Consider the following 14,816-nt stretch of genomic DNA (forward strand, 5'->3'; position numbering starts at 1 on the left):
TTTATACATTAATCAAAGTTTTACGTTGTTTAACGTTTAATAATTGAGTCTATCTAAAAAAGTTTAAAAAAATGTAAATTGCTAAAGAAAATGAAAAAAAGGCCGACAGATAAAATTTGTTTTACATTTTTAATTAACATTTCAATATCGCGTATTTCCTTCTTTTGTCTTTATTTCATCTCGAAGATGCCTCGGCATACTTTCTACCAGTCTGGAAATGTCTCTTTGCTGGAGGTTAGCCCATTCTTCACGAAGAGCCCTTTAAAGATCGTGGAATATATCAGAAAGTGATGTCCGTGCGCTTATTCGTCTTCTGAGGTTATCCCATAAATGTTGGATGGGGTTCAAGTCTGGAGAACGGGCTGGCTAGGCTAAGACCCTGATGTTATGCTGTTGAAGGTACACGTTTGTACTATGCGAGCGACATGTGCATTATCGCGCCTAGAGTAGGATTGCCGTTCATTGCATCGAGGATAGGCAACGCATATGTTCCAAACTTTCATCCACATAACGAGTGGCCGTCAAAGACCCTTCACGAACACAACCAACTCTGTGCGACTTTCCATAGAAATTCCTGCCCACACCATCACTGAGCTACGTAGAAAAGGATGGCTCTGGGAAAAATTACAAGCTTCGTACCTTTCATTTCGCCTTAGCAACACTCTTTCACGCCCATTTGGAGATCGTAGAGCAAATCTACAGACATGTGTAAAAGTACAGCAGACCAATCAGCCAAAGATCAATGGCTGTGTTCTCGAGCAAATGAGAGCCATCAGTCCATTCTGATTTCATTTTCTTCGAGCAGTGCGTTCAGAAATTTGGACACCTCGAACTTCCTGTCGCTGATGAATCGCTTGACAGTAAGGTGCCGGTTTGGCAAAATTCACAGTCAAAAAATGGTCGTCCTGTAGTTCCTGTTACCATAGGGCGTCCAGATCGGGGCCTTCTATGGTAGGACCCAGTTTCTAGAAAAGTCTAACGGCGTCTCGCAGTGTTTCGTAGGGAACTCTGATGGCAAGAGCCGCATACCTCATGGAATGTCCATCATCAATAAGTGCCACACCAAGCTCAACATCCTCAGCACTAATTGGCATTTTTAAGTTTAAAAATTGAAATTAACTAGCAAAGATGAAAACTAAACAGTTTATTGCTTCAGAATTCAAATGAGACCCAATAAACATTTTAAATTCCGTAAAAATAAACATTGAAAAATTCTTTATCCTTGTTTTGGATTAAGGATTAAGTGTGTTTACATCTAATTGATATTCCCAATTTAAAACATAGCATAAACAAATATTTATTAATATAAAACAATGAGACAAATTAAGGGTAGAATTTTCTTTTATCGAGAAAATGAAAAAAATCAATTGGGGGAATTTTTTGCTTGTCAGAGTATCAAAACATGTCTGTTGCATAACAATTCCCTCCAGATTTGAACAATAACGATTTTTTCTAACTCTCAACACGACACGCAAGGATAGCACAATTACACAGAAGACAAACACTTTGAGCCCTGAAGATGATCTCAATAAAAGATGGAAACGTTGGCACGATAAAGAAAATGTTTTTCTGAAACCTACATCACACCCGACCGCATCTCACGATACCTGAATAACTATCGATTAACGGTCACTAATCTCTACACATTTTTTCTAACCTTATCTTCCTATTACTTCACATTCCACAGTGTCTGTTCTACCGTCCAGGCTACTGTTTCCTATAACATAACAACCTCATAGTGTTATTTGTAGTCAGGCTATGCTCGATATCTTGTTTGGTCACAGTATTTCTGACATGCCTATATATAAGGAGAAGTAATTCTCGTATACACATCTCTACGACTTAACGTATAGTTACTTAGGCGATGGGACAACTTCATCTGGCCTGCATCTAAGATGCCCCATCTATGAGCATTGGTCTATTACCTTTCACTTTATAAATAAACATCATTTATGATAATAAGTAGTTAGTTTTTGACTGAATTTCCAAAGTTAAACATTTTCCATTTTGCTTGTCGGATATCATCAAATCAGGTGATCGAATAGCAGTTTTAACCGATTTCCTTTTTGAGTTGATTTTTTATTGTTATTGACGCTATCTTTATTCCTGCTAGGCGATGAGCAAGTACAAGCATAAAAAAGAGGAGACTTTATCTAAGGTAGGGCTAAGTTTGTTTTTTGCAAGGAACATATTTAGTACGTGATGTTTTAATGTAAGAAAAGGAAAGCACTGAAAATCAACTACAAGAAATGCATCTCGAGGATCAAACGGTACAAAGGTGTCACGAGCATTGTTGTTTCGGTGAAAGGCGAACTGTACGACACTTCTCTGGAAAATATGCACATAGCCGAGTTCATCAACTACAAATTCAACGCTATTGCGTCCAGGGTGAGGAGAGACATGAGGGACATCGACCCCATGGAGGACGTCAAGTGCATCCGTTTGACGACCAACTTCTACGAGGCGATTATCGGCCTCGGTGGGTAGGGTCATGATGTCATTATTGTCAATCGGTCCAACCTCCGTCCGTTTTCAGGTGGCAAGCCGGATAGAGAGTTCATGATATTCGTGACGCAAAAAACGCCTGATTCGATACCTCGGCCGCCCAAGAAGCCGAAACTGACCAGCGTTTACGTCAAACCGACCAACCCAATGAAACCGCTCCATTCGAGAAAGGACCCCGTTAAAGATTTACAGCTCGAGTGAGTATTCAAAGACTTGTCACAAGATTGGAAATAATTTCAGCATTTGAATAACCATTTATATTAAAGCGTAACATCAATTTTTGAACTCGTCGACACTGATCACTTTACTGAATCCGTCTATTCTCGCCTGTTACATCTCACAAGACTCTGTTCTTCACTGAAGATGACGAGAAGCCAAAAGGCTTTTACGCGTAGGCATTGAGAATAGACTATGTATAGTGATAACTGTCAATCAGTAAAGTATATGTAACATTACATTAACTTTCGTAACAAGTAATTCAAAAGTACTTATTGTTAGGCCTGGTTGGTTGGTGGCCTTGGCTACCTTGTGTTAATTGCGTTTGTTTAAAAAATTTGCGATTAAGAAGTAATTAAGCCACCGAAAGTAGCAAATGCCCAACTTTTTTTTACTAGTTTTGCAGGAACAGATTTTATACATTTAAAATTATTCTAACACAATAATAATAATTTAAATGATTTTATACAAGCTATAAAAGAATAAGAAGCAAACTTAATAGTATTTTTCATATAAAAATAATACCAATTGTGTTAGATTAATTGAATAATTCTGGACTTATCACTGTTCAAAGATTGAACACTATTGTCCATTTTTGCCAGGTTCTTTAATGCCTAATGAAACATTGTTTGTCAAATAATCATCATTACATTATCTTATTGCCCTTGGGTCTAGTCCGAAGAAGAAATAACTCAGATACTTCATTAACTCCCTTCAAAAGCCTTTTCACCTTTCGAAACTAAACACGTCATCAGTCAACTCCCCTAATAAAGAATCCTGGATTTGATTATGTGTCAAGGAAAGCCCTATTTTTTCTTAAATCTGTAACTCTGTCTTGCGAACAACGTATTTCATGCCCTTTCGAAATTTTTAACTCTCATTCTTCTATCAAGTAAGGGAAAAAAAATTACTTCCTCCATCAAACCCCCCTGTAATGATACAAGTAATTAGTAAAATCCTCGAGCGTTTACTATTAAAACATAATCATTGAATCCCTAGAGTTACCAGTTTGGATTTATGTCACTCCCCCTACTCCCTAATCCATCAATGTCATCAAGTTGTGGTTGTAATTTTACTATTGCTTGAACAGAAGCAATAGTAAGTGTTTTCTTTGTCATTGCTCAAGCCTCGATAGGATTTAACACGCAGGACTGTTGTAGTAGCTGAAAGCATCCTAAACATCTACCATCATATTCTAAAATGGCACCCTTAATTCAAATTGAAACTGGGCACGACGATCTCATATCTATCCGATCCAGGATAACGTTTTACAAGGGAGCATTCCTGGACATTTCTTTTTCACGATATAAACTGCTGATCTTCCTGTCTTCCCAGAAACAATTCTCTCTACTTTTACTAACGTTGCTTTCTTTCTAAGCATAAAGATCCATTTACCGCATTCAGAAACCTTCAAAATCCTTTTCAGCTTATCCGCATATATATGAAATAAGAAAATTGTTGGCGGTTTAGTGTTTGTCAAATAAATATACACAAAGTTGAATTATTTGTGCAATCATTGCCATATTGTCTTTTTGTAAATATGGTGGGCGAGGCAACACGACCCAAGCACAATACTTTTTTCGCCATGTCACCTACTAAATGTAAAGACCTTGTGTTGTCTCGGAGAAAAACGATTCCCTTTCTAAAAAAACTTTTCATTGTGAGTTGCATTTAGTTTGCGGAGTTTTTCATTGAAGTGACGGTTCCGAAACCTACTCCAGATACCACGAAATAAGTAGCTGGTTATGGTGGAGATGAGTGGGTCACGCAGACCAACATCAAATTAAAATGGTATTATTTAAATTGCTACAGCATAAATGCCACAATCCCAAGACACGCCCGAATTACAAATAAATCTTTGACAAGTTAAAAAAACTGTAAATCAATCAAATAAAACTTCATTCTTCTAAACTTTGCGCACTCCAGAATTTATAGATTTTTTCCCCATAAATAAAATTGAGCTACATATTAAGCAGAAAAACTATATTTTACTTTCTTCTGATCTTCTTCAAAAATAGATTTAAAACTGGTTAAAATTAAATAGGAAGTCAAAAAATTCCATAAAATATCACTAACACAGTTTACTATTGCATTAAATTTAATTTTTTATGAAAGAAAAGGTAAGAAAACTCAAACATTACTACTTTATTTACTATTTATCAAAGACAAAAATAAATAAATACACAACCCATTGACAGTTTTAAATAATAATAAGAATGATACATCAAACAAGACGGGGAAATAATTTTCACCTTTTAATAAACTAATTTACTAAGTAAACCTTTAGTAAACACTAACCAAAAAAGAGGCATTCTTTTCACCCATTGGACAAGAACCACAGCTAAGTACTCCGGAGTGTTTGCTTAAGCTGGAACTAGAAAAATGGATTTAGAAAGAAGAAGCCAAACACTGGACAAACACTCCAGGTATGAAGGAAACTAAGAGATTTATAAATCTCTCAATACGGAGAGCGAAGGAACTCTTATTTCTCAGTAGGCATGGTTTGAGGAGATATATCGGCCATTGTCCTTTAACTATCATCTTAAGAAGATGATAAAACTGAGACGGAAACATGCCCTTTAAAATGTATAAAAACAATAACATATAAAAAAATAATAACACCAATTTGTTTTCTCAACTGTATGTGAACTGGATTGGACAAATTAGTGCCACATAGAAAGGAACAAGGATGAACAAATCATCAGTATATTCAATTTCAATTATTGACATATTGAATGAAAGTATCCATGTGGTTAAACCTTGACACAATTATCTCAAGACCTATTTTCTATGATAGATTTATCATTCGGGACCTGGGCTAATGGAAAAGACTGTTAGCGAACTTTTAAACTGTTGGTAAAAGAAAATGTTTTGAAAACACTACCGAGTTGTCACCTATTTTACAAGGTAAAAGCTTGTTCGAGAAAGACGATAAACTTCGAAAAACCGCTATTAACAATGAAAGTACTAAACTTGTACATAAATAAACATCAACCTTCAAGATAATAAAATAAATCTTTTCATGTTAAAAGCATGCATCAATCTTTTGTCTACGATGTTTACAACTAATGACATGCAGGCCAGGTTAAATCAAAGTGGGCCGAAGTCATTGTGCATTTGTGGTTTTATCTGCCCTTGGTTATCTTCAATAGACACCCGCTGTTCAACGGGGTCGGCGTGTTGCGGTTGTTCGTGGGCGTATTCATGTTTCAACACTCTTTCGGACCTAATTGGGCCGGCTTATTTGCCCCTTTTGTCCTGCTGGAAATTGACGACTTCACGTGTGGAAACCCGGGATAGAAATGGACAAAAGCCGATTATCTACGTGACAAACCTACGCGGTTACGTGATCGATCCCTCTTTGCCTCCGCCCCGACGGAACGAATGGCCGAACTCGTTGGATAATCCGGCTCGGTTGAACCTTGGCAATGGACACCGCCTTCTGGTGGAATGGTGACATCTTAATTTCAATTCTCTACTTTCTAACCTCTTACTTTTCTCAACCTATAGAACACTCCTCGAAAATTATGTATTACAATACAACACTTTGGCCATTGCGTGAAATTGTCACTTGAACTGAATCCATTAGCTTTTAATTGTGCAATAATTTTCTGTTTTTGTTTTGTGTAAGATAATAATCTATTTACTAGACATGTCTAACAACACTTACCATCCCTTTATTTAAACTGATCGGAACTTGAAAACTTGTCCATAGATAGAGCCTAGGCAGACCCGGCAGAGCGATCAAGTGCCGATCAGTCTACTTATGTGCACTGTGTCGCTAAACGTACTGCTATTTACCCCTGGTCACAACGCTAATACTATTGCCAGTAGCGCATACGGAAGGCACAGTTTAGCAACCAGCTATATAGATCGATAGATTAGTCGGGGGTGTTTATTATACTACGTCCTTTAAGAGCTATTGTATCCCCTGTTCTTTTTTCTTCCCTGTATGTCCTAGTTCCTCAAGGAACTTGATTAGTGATTGAATCTCTTCTACGATTACGTTCTATGTCCCAAAACAAAAACAACGTAGCACCATAGTTTGTTAATAGGTGTGTTGGTGTCTCCTCTGCTTCTTTGCAGAATCTGCACGTGCCGTGTTGGGTTATGCCAATCTTCTTCAGTATTCATTTAGTTTGTAGTGTTCTGTTAAGAATCTTGTTAGGATTTGCAGTTTTTTCCTGCTTCTTTTAATACATTCTGTTACCTTTTTTTCCAAAGTTTGTTATGAGTTTCTTGGATTGTTTGTTTCCATTGACTGTAGAAACTAGCTAACTGTAGTACTCAATGTGAGAGCCTGTCCTTCTTTGAGTCACATACGCCAGTCATATATAAAAAACTGTTTGCAACTTGAACTATTACTGTTTGGAAGTTGTAGAGAAAAAAATTCTGCGCCATGCCTTATGCTCTAGCAGATACGAAAAAATAACTTGCGCTACATGAAACCACGATCGACACATGGATTGGAGAAGGGTACAAGGAGCAGCTACACAATTCTTGACGGGTATAATATTATCCTAAAACCACTTATGTCGTAACATCGGAGAATGGCGCGAAATAAACGATTTAAATCAAGCCAGCTACAATATCGTACAAATCTTAATTTTGTGACTGATCACGTAATTTAATCTTACGTGATCTTTAATCTGTTTAATCCTAGTTAATAATTATTGTTACTATTCAATGTTGTGCTATAATTTTTTTGCTAAATTTTACTTATTTATTTATTACGTTATAATTGTGTAATAATATTTATATTTATACTTACTTATTCTTTTTATTGATAATTGCATTGTGTGTGCAACAGCAGCATGTGGGTTTTTAATGACAACTTTTTCCCCACGATATTTGTGGACCGTTTATGCCTAAACTCATTTTAAATTAAAATTTCATATGTCGACGGATGCTGTTGCGCGCAGAGCACTTTCCCTTATTAAAGTTTTTCAATGTACATATATATGAAAAATTGTAAATAAAGCTTTTGGTTTCTCTCTTCTCAACCCCTCTCTCTTTCTCTCTCACTCTCTCTCTCTCTCTCTCTCTCTCTCTCTCTCTCTCTCTCGCTCCTTGCTTAACTGGAATTGTTTCAATATTGAGTTATATAAGTCATAATAAATTAAATGTCACAATCAATTGCATTTAATCTTGATCTTTAAATCTGATGATACCCTCCGGTAGGAGTACATTACCTGACAGTTTAATTATAAGATTGGCCTACAATTTGAGACATTAAGGATTTCTCTTATTTGATCAATTAAATCAATCTGCGCTTCTGTACGTCAAAGTCCAAGAACTTTAAAAAATCACCTTTTCCTTAATGAACCAATCGCCATCCTATATGTTTTATTCATGATTAACCCAACCGCTGGCGTTTTTATCTATTTATTTATTAATGGCTCACGCTGTACGATGAGAAATAGTACCGAAAGGGCAGAAGTAAAGACCAGCGGTCCGTTCGTGGTTAGTTAGAGACAAATGTTCATGGCCTGATCACGACCGGCATACCTGATATGATCTACAATAAGAGGCAAAAAAGTAGACACCCTCGTTGTTTTTATTTTTTGTTTTAGTAAATAATTACGATCGTTAAAAAAAATATTTTTGTTGTTTACTGGTTATTTAGAAAAAATATATAACTAAATATGTAAAATAAAATAAAACATTAAACTGAGTAAAACAATTTTATCAATGATGTTGCTATGGAAACGGTGAAGAAAATATTCAATTCAGTACGGATTATTCTTCCTCTTATGTTGATTATCCCCAAATCCGACTGCGTTCGCTACCTTGGGTTCCACCTAGACTCACGACTAACGTGACATCAACATACACGACTGACACGACAAAACCTAAACAGACGGTATGGTCTACTGCACAGACTTACAGGATGACAGTCTAAACTATCGACAAAAAGCAATCTTGCAATTTACAAAACACTACTACAACCGATTTGGACGTACGGAATAGAACTGTGGGGAACCGCTAAACCTTCCAATATCCAACGTCTCCAATCCTTTCAATCTAAAGTCCTCAGATCCATTGTAAATACTCCTTATTATGTCTCAAATGCTACTCTCCACAACGACCTTCAAATTCCTTATATCCAAAAATGTATTCCCCAAAAATTTACCAAGTTTCACAAAAAACTCTCCCACCATCCAAATAGTCTTGCCCAAGCCCTGCCCGATAGAACCATCCCTACAACCCCATAAGGCGTCTTAAGAGGAAATGGCCCCGCGACCTCCTTCCCAGTAAACTGTAAAACAAACATAAACAAAGTGAAGAGGGAGGATAACATTGATTATTTTCTCCCCTCAATGTAAATAGTTGTACATAAGTTCATGTATCCGCAAATTACATATTGTAAATAACAATTACAGATTGCAATAAAAATAAATAATATTAAAAAAATATAAAAAATATGTTGACTGCAGCTTGCATTCGACGTGGAATGGATTTTACAGGTTTTGAATGTAGTGCTGAGGAATATTTTCATACTACTCCTACAGTGCTATTCTTAATTCCTCCAATTTCTCTGGCATCACTGGATCACTTTTTACCCTCTTTCAAAACTCGTCCTAAAGGTGTTCGATAGGGTTTAAGTCGGGTAGACATGTTGGCCACTCCAATTAAATTGAAGCCCGTTCCAAGTAGACACCAGACAAGCTGTGTGGGGCCTTGCATTATCATGCATAAAAATAAAACTGTCGCGTATAAGGAACAACTTCTTAACACATCTTCAATGTATCGCGCAGCTGTTAGGGAACCGTCAAAGAAGATCAAGTTTGTGCTACCTTCCATAGAAATGCCTGCCCAAATCATAAGACCACCACATACATAGCTTCTCCGGAATGAAAACTTTGCAGGGATATTCGGTTTCCTGTTTTCTCCAAACCCTCCCTCGGCCGTCAGAAGACCTGAAACAAAAGATTGAATCATCCGCAAACAAAATTTTAGACCTTTCTTGTTCAGACTAATTGATGACACGAGCTGTTCTGTGCATTGTCAGAAGTTCTGGACCAGTGGCAGGCCTGGAATGTCGTTCCTTGATCTCAACTCGGTAGAATGTCGATTACGGAGTACATTCGAAATAATAAAAACGATCAACTCTCTGAGATGTGATACGTTGGCGAACTGATATATGTCTTCTTGTGTAACCTCCAGTACCTTGGTAGTGATGGAAGACCCTTCGGACAGTTGTTCTGGCAATGTTAAGGTAACGCTTGACTTCTTCCATCTTCCACCAATGCCATGATTCTAGCCGAATCTGTATCACATAAAACCAATACTCAAATAAATATGAACCTTACTAAAAAAATCATACCACCGGAAAGTTGGAAAGAAGCTTTACAGAAAAACGAACAAAGAAGAGATTGACAATTCATAGATTTATTTACAAAATCCAGTGGGTAACACAAGTGGAAGATTTTATACGAGCTTTATTCACCTCTAATCCTTGAAAACGGGCTACATATTGTTGTAAGATAATCAATGGAGGATTGTCTAAGAGATAACAAAAATATTAAGGGTGGCCACCTTTTTGTTGCCTCTTAGTGTAGAATTGAGTCAATTTAAAGACTTCGGCCGTATGTTTGACTTCACGGTTTGGCCATCGGGTGAAAAGATGTTTTGTACTAAAAGATAAATATATTTTAACCATGATTAGAATGGAATTTTTTTGAACGTAAGATTTCAAAAAATATGTCTTTTCGCTTCGTGTTTATGCTTTTAAACAAATAGTAAAATTAATTGAATTATGTTGATCTGGGTGCGGTCTGCGAGCCTGTGACATGTTGAACTGGCAGTGGGTTTGCACCATCTTCAGTGAGCTGCTGTCCGAGTAGATCTTACATGTCGTTAGGTAGGGGGAGTAACCAACATACAGCAGAAATAACCGTCATAACGACCGATCAATGAACACCATGACCACGCCACCTACCGCATACGATCCTAGCGACAACCGACGGACCCAACGACAAGTCCTTCTCGGACAAGGTGACAGACAGTTCCTCAGTGAAGATAGCGCAATATCGAAACGCATTTGGGTAGTACAACTAACTAGACGGACCCAATAAGTGACCCAATGCCGGTTCAACAGAATCGAATTGTGTTTATAATAAACTTTGTTACTTAAACTTTTTAAAACATATAAATCTTATAAACAAGTTGGAAATTTGAATGGTTGTCGTTTGAATATATAATTGCTGGTGTAATATTTGGTATACAAATTATTTGCAAGTAATTAAAAAATTTAAAAACAATTTATTATTTCAGAAGGCTTGTATAAATTTGTTTATCTCCATTTACATACACATTACGAGGGTGTTTTGAATGAGTGATTGGGCCAAGTAATAAAATATAGATTTTTTCAACATAGAACATTAATATTTTTAGCTTGTTTTTAAAAGTAGGTATATATACAACGCTCTCTCTAGTTATAAATGCAAAGTTTCGTCACTTGTGCCATAAACATTGGCATTTTGAATTATTTATTCCACCTTAATTAAATCATTTTTGGATTAAAAACAACTTATATAATAGTCTATCTACTCAGGTGGTCGGCACAAAAATTAATAATTGACTAATAAAACTGTCAAAACATGGAAACCAAGAAGGAAAAGAGAAAATAATTGTAAACTCATTGTAAAAATAATTTATCTCCTGATTACTATTGCTCTCCTCCTTAGCATAATAATACTTATATCTATAGAATTTCTGATATGTAATCTATGGAATAATAATTAATTAATTTTGTCACTATATGTGCAAACATTCTAATTTTTAAGCCACCCATTTCCGGATCATTGGCATATAGCAACGAAAGTTGTGGACCTAGTATACACCCTTGGGGCACCCTCGCATTTCTTTTTCTTAACTCTGAATATTCATCTTCATGTTTGACCGTAAAATGTCTATCAGTTAATTAGGAATTTTTACAAACTGTCTCTTTTAGTTTTAGTATCTTTATATCAGTCGAAAGGGTGTGAAGCATCAAGGAAGTTAGACAAATCATTTAATATTCAAGAGATTTTTTTATTCATCCGTTACTAGGTTAATTTGGCGGTTGAATTTTTCGGCCAGAATATAGTAATATCTTTTCAAACACTTATATATTGTTGGTGGTAGTGATATAATATGAGTATATTTTCAAGGTTTTAGTATTGTGACGACTTCTACAAATTTCCAGATATTGAGCTATTTTTTAGGGTGTAATAAGCTTTTAAATAAGGAATGGTTGTTTACATAAGATATATTTTAAATTCTACTCTACTTACATTTCCGGTAGTTGTTATAGATATTTTTTAAAATGGATTTATGGTCTGAAATAACTATATAAATTAAAAAAAAAACATTTTTCAAATTTTTTGGATCCATCATCAAAGGAAACGATACAAAAATTAATGCACGAGGGTTAATGGGGTCAAGATTACCCGAAATGTGCTGGAAACGAATTGAGATTGATATTAAAAACCACCTTAGAGGCCAGTCGATGTTTCAAAACTGAGAAAGTTAGGAAACAATAATTTGAAAGTTTTCTAATGTAACGGCTACCCTTCGTTTCATCACGCCGATCGCACTTTGTCCACTGGTTCTTCTCAAGAACTGAGTCAACACTCACGTCGATGTTTGCACAATCCCCCCCCCCGTGTGGCGTACGTGCAATGCAATTTTCCCAAATACGAAAAGGTCAGACGGGCGTGGGCTTTAGAAATGGGCCTTCATAACTTTCTTATTTATACAGGACTGGACGGATGTTGTTGTTTCACCCCTCGGCTTATCTGCCGACTCAGTAATTTAATGACGATGTCTAAAAAAGGCCCGAGGAGGTGCTATCCGGAGGCATAAAACACACTTAAATGTCAACTCTTTATGTTTCGGGCAACGGTTCCTTAGTAAACAATGATTTATCACTCCTGGAAGGACACCACTCTAGGCATTAATTGCATTGCAAGGTTATGATTAAAAACGGGAAGGCTTAATTTTTGTAGGTTCTAATGATTTTAAATATCATATTAAATTATGACCAAAATTACTTCATTAATAATATTCTTGTCAGAAACCCATAGCAAATGTAGGACGAGCGGTTTAACCAGTCCTAAAATTATTTACGAACGATTTACAATATAGACATTGCCAATACAGACAGTATAAATATACGTAGAACTATAACCTAAGAAGGATTCTTTACTTCATTAAAGAAAAGACAATATTTTCAGAAAAAAGATAAGCAAAAATAATACTTAATAGACGAATGTTTAGGGAGCTGTAGGGCAAACTACCATTCCAAATGAGGAAATATGTGTAGAGGCTGTCCCGTGTACAGAAAATTTTTCAGGCGTCAACTTATCAAATTGGACTAAAAAATCTCTGTTGTCTAAAATCCCAACCGTGTTCGAGATATTTCACTTTTCATGTTTAACATTTCACTTTTTTCTATAAATCCCCAGGTTCCTCAAAAAATATTAATTCTACGGGAGATATGATTACTAGAGTGGGAAGATCATCTAAAACCCTATGAGGTTCCTTTTTATTGCTGCCGTTAAAAAAAAAATCTTTGAATAATTTAACTTTTTACAAAGTTCTTGCCTTAACTTTAATTTAGAGGTTCGTAAATACTGACAGTTATGGCGCTTACAGGAACGCAGTTCCTATTATTAAGTTAACATAGTTAACAAGTAAGTAAACATATCTTAACTTCTCAAAGGTCCATTATCACCGTTGTTTAGAATATAAAACTCGCATTTTTTCAACAAGAATTTTGAGATTTTGTTTCGTTTTGTAGGTTGTTTGGAATAACGACAGACGCAGCTGAGAAGCAAGTCGTGCAGCAACAGCTAGATGAAGAGAGAACAGTCAAGATAGCAGAAATGGAAACTTCACGCAAGTACGACAACAGGGTGAGGCACCTTGCAAAGGTCACTTCGAAGGCGTTGCAGGCGGCGAATCCCCAAGGGCAGCAAATGGACAGGATGGTCGCCTTCAGGAAGAGAATCCTCGACAAAAGACAGAAAGACCGAGAAGCCCAGAAATCCAACTTGAAACTTCCGGAAATACCCAAAAAAATCGAACAGATTGAAGCGTTCTCGAAAATGGGCTACCACAAGCCTAGAATGAACAGGAGGGTCAGCATTTACGACAGTGACGGCTACAAGATCAGAGGTGACGTCGCCATCGGCTACAGGCCGATAATCGATCCGGTCCTCTTTCCCATGAAAAAGACGCTGAGAAAGAAATACAAGCCGAGAGGAGTTTTCCAGAAAAGGTTCTCAATAGAGGACAAACCGCACTCAGAGAAAGGATCCGAGGCATCCACATCTAAAAAAGAAGATGTTCGCGTAGAAGAGGAAGACGATGAAGATGAATTTCGTGATATTTAATTTGACCCAATAAGCTGAAAAATCTTAATAGAAGTGCAGTGCAAATAAAACTTCTCTACAATTTCTAACTTTATTTAATTAATATTAACATTTTGTAATGAAAACAGTCTGTTAGAAACGACTCAATCTTGCATCGAAATAGGTGTACTATCACAATGTTTCTGATCTATTTCAATTTTTTCGTCTTGATGTGGTGGTGTGGCTGTTTTTATTTTTGGATGTTTTAGTTTAATTTTTTTCGAATAGTCTATGTACTAACAAATGCTGTCATATTCCTGAAATTTATCCAGCATACAAAATTTGGTAATATAATGGGCGGAAGATTTGAAAATCCAAGTAAATGGTAGCTTACCACCTTACCACCTCGAAATATACTGATTTGCCAACTTGTAATTACTTCTTGAATGACAACAATTTCCTCCTTATAGACATTGGCAAATGATTTGGTGTTGTATTTATGCTATGACATGTTGCAGCACTGTCCCACGCCAAAATTAAACAACAAGGAAAGGAATGACATTTGCATTAATACGTATTCGTTAGCATAATCTATGATATCGGCGGGCTGGGGCCGATAAACTTTATAAAAGTAACAAGGGGCGTGTGACAAAAGACAAGACCGTAGAGGTAATCGCTTTTCAACGTGGTTGAACATGATTTCAAGTCGATAAACAATGTTAAATAGTCAAGCCCAATCTTGATCTTTATGTTTGA

At 36.4% G+C, this 14,816-nt stretch overlaps 1 protein-coding gene across 2 annotated transcripts; it reads left to right on the forward strand.

Moving 5' to 3' along the window:
- The first annotated feature begins 2,039 nt into the window (after window positions 1-2,039).
- LOC106660982 lies at window positions 2,040-14,170 on the forward strand. Of its 2 annotated transcripts, none has more exons than XM_014384066.1 (4): window positions 2,040-2,158; window positions 2,218-2,479; window positions 2,537-2,702; window positions 13,508-14,170. In XM_014384066.1, the coding sequence occupies exons 1-4, from the start codon at window positions 2,117-2,119 to the stop codon at window positions 14,100-14,102; spliced, it is 1,065 nt and encodes a 354-aa protein (XP_014239552.1). In that variant the 5' UTR covers window positions 2,040-2,116; the 3' UTR covers window positions 14,103-14,170. The 2 variants fall into 2 exon arrangements, with proteins under 2 accessions (XP_014239552.1, XP_024086219.1); XM_024230451.1 differs by having other exon boundaries at window positions 2,041-2,158; window positions 2,223-2,479.
- The last annotated feature ends 646 nt before the right edge of the window (window positions 14,171-14,816 follow it).

This window comes from Cimex lectularius, unplaced genomic scaffold (genome assembly GCF_000648675.2).
Source record: "Cimex lectularius strain Harlan isolate CLEC.00 unplaced genomic scaffold, Clec_2.1 scaffold65, whole genome shotgun sequence".
In the NCBI taxonomy this organism is placed as follows: Eukaryota; Metazoa; Arthropoda; class Insecta; order Hemiptera; family Cimicidae; genus Cimex; species Cimex lectularius.

Excerpts from the sequence above, each read along its gene's own strand:
- LOC106660982 (XM_014384066.1), top strand. The coding sequence starts at position 2,117 with ATGAGCAAGTACAAGCATAAAAAAGAGGAGACTTTATCTAAG. Across the intron at positions 2,159-2,217 it reads AAGAGGAGACTTTATCTAAG|AAAAGGAAAGCACTGAAAAT; the intron begins GTAGGGCTAAGT and ends TTTTAATGTAAG. Across the intron at positions 2,480-2,536 it reads CGAGGCGATTATCGGCCTCG|GTGGCAAGCCGGATAGAGAG; the intron begins GTGGGTAGGGTC and ends GTCCGTTTTCAG.